This window comes from Bipolaris zeicola (genome assembly GCF_000523435.1).
Source record: "Bipolaris zeicola 26-R-13 unplaced genomic scaffold scaffold_692, whole genome shotgun sequence".
NCBI classification, from domain to species: Eukaryota; Fungi; Ascomycota; class Dothideomycetes; order Pleosporales; family Pleosporaceae; genus Bipolaris; species Bipolaris zeicola.
Genome location: NW_006912741.1, coordinates 1 through 2012, shown reverse-complemented (window position 1 = coordinate 2012; position 2012 = coordinate 1). Strand labels below are relative to the sequence as shown.

General features: G+C 43.6%; 1 protein-coding gene across 1 annotated transcript; it reads left to right on the top strand.

Moving 5' to 3' along the window:
• Positions 1–1059: 1059 nt before the first annotated feature.
• On the top strand, positions 1060–1360 carry COCCADRAFT_10529 (uncharacterized protein; the record flags this gene model as incomplete). The annotated part of the gene is made up of 2 exons (XM_007720835.1): positions 1060–1246; positions 1311–1360. 2 exons carry the CDS (start codon positions 1060–1062, stop codon positions 1358–1360), a joined length of 237 nt encoding a protein of 78 aa, XP_007719025.1.
• Positions 1361–2012: the final 652 nt, after the last annotated feature.

The following is a 2012-nucleotide window of genomic DNA, read 5'->3' as shown; positions in this document are numbered from 1 at the left end:
GGCGATCAGCCCTGATTGGCTGAGATCACAGAATCCGGGTACTCGAGAACACCCGGATTCTGTCCACCACCTGAGATATACCCGTATTCTGACAGATGAAAACTTAATTATACGTCCCATGTTCCCCGGTTACCACTTTTGTGACTCAGGTTCCGAAAGAGAAAATGAGAGATGGATGGATATAGCATTGTCACCAAATGGTACTGGCCGAATAGCCACTGGGGGTACATTCTCCAATGACAAACTCTTGTGCATATGCTTTAGGTATATCACCGACCCTAATCCTATTACAGAAAATACATTGTCGCACTTCATCAAACGATTGGTTGAGAAGGAAGCTCTGATGGATTTGCCGTTCACCCGTGTATCCATTGAACAAAGGCAGTCTGAAGAGGTCTTTTGGGGATGCTGATATTGCTTCTTCAGTAGATCTAGTGTACAGTCGCAAGTCATTTCACAGGCAATCTGACCTCATAATCAATGAACCACAACTCGCTCTGTGAGTTTACATGTGATACTCATTTCTCCAGCTTTGAATATTTCTGCCATTGTCAAGAATGCCTCAAAAAATACCTAGAACTTCTCCTGGAAAAACTGTGATACCTCCCAGGGATGAGTACAATAGTTGAAATCACGAGGAAGAGGTCGGGCTTACATTTCGGAAATGAACAGGCTAATAGGACTTTCACTGCTGACGAGGTCGTCGCGACGTGATAGAATCCTATCAGTGACTATAGCAAGCCCATGTCTATTATGCGAAGATGCCTTCTAGTTACACAATGACGGCGGTAGATGCAGTAGTAAGGTAAAGCTACCGGACTCCGATGAGTTAGGTTCGGGCCGAGCAATATGAACTTACGTAGTATGCAGATGTTGTTGTGCTGATAGAAAGGGTATAAATATCAAAGGGACGGCCACGAAGTACAAGATCATCATCAAGCCGAATCCTCCCAACAGCTCTTCACAGAATTCTCCTAACAGCTTTTCAATCAATCTGTCTAAATTTCATATACTTTCCAATAACAAAGACGTCTTTGTCAACTCCTTAAATTCATAAAAATGAAGTACGTCGTCGCTATAATTGGCCTCATGAGTCTTGGAATCAACGCCATTCCTTTGCAAGGCGACGCAGACCATGCCATGGAACTGGCTGAACGTGGCGAAATGTACGCAAAACGCCACCAGTACAGCCCTTCCGATAGTGAGAACACTAAGGAGAAGCGCCATCAGTACGGCCCTTCCGATAGTGAGTAAAAGCAAAAATAGATCCAATAAACAAGACTTCCAACACTGCTTTTGGTTGTCTATAGGATCGAAACTGAAGGTTGAAGCTCGAACTTCAAGAGATGTCTGGGCCTAGCTACCTAATACTTCTGCCATGCACTCCTTCACTTGCACTATTGCTGTTAGGTCATGGGTCTATTATTCAACATAGATGACATCAACTATGACACCTTGTCGTACTCGACACTCCCAGTACGTGGGGAGCTGCTCGGTGTACTAGACCTTACTGCCAGGCCAAACAGCACAACTGTGGAGTTTGCTTGTCCTAGAGAAGCACAAAATTTAGTAGTAGAAATGAGGTGCCAACGTGTAGCATGTCATGTAGATTTTCTGCAGGTTGAGATGGTACCGAGATTTGGGTTTGAGTTGTTGAGGAGGCAGAAGTGAAAAGTCAAAGGAAGTTATGTGCATTTGGATCATTTTCGTTTTGAGCCTAATATGAAAAAATCTCTGTCCCATGTATCCTCAACATCTAGGTGCTTATTGTCTAAATATCTGGCGCGAAGGATATAAATTGGGCGTGTGCTCGACTGATCGTGCCTCAGTACATGCGCTAAGCGACGTTGTTCTCGTTTTTGGCAGTGATCTACATCCTGTGTGCTAGCGCCAAGCACAGACTATATTAAATCCTCTTGTCCGATTGTAGGTGGGGTTGATCAAGGATAATAGACTGTGATAAATATCTGTGATAATTGTGATAATAAATTAAGTGTATTGATTGCTGTCTG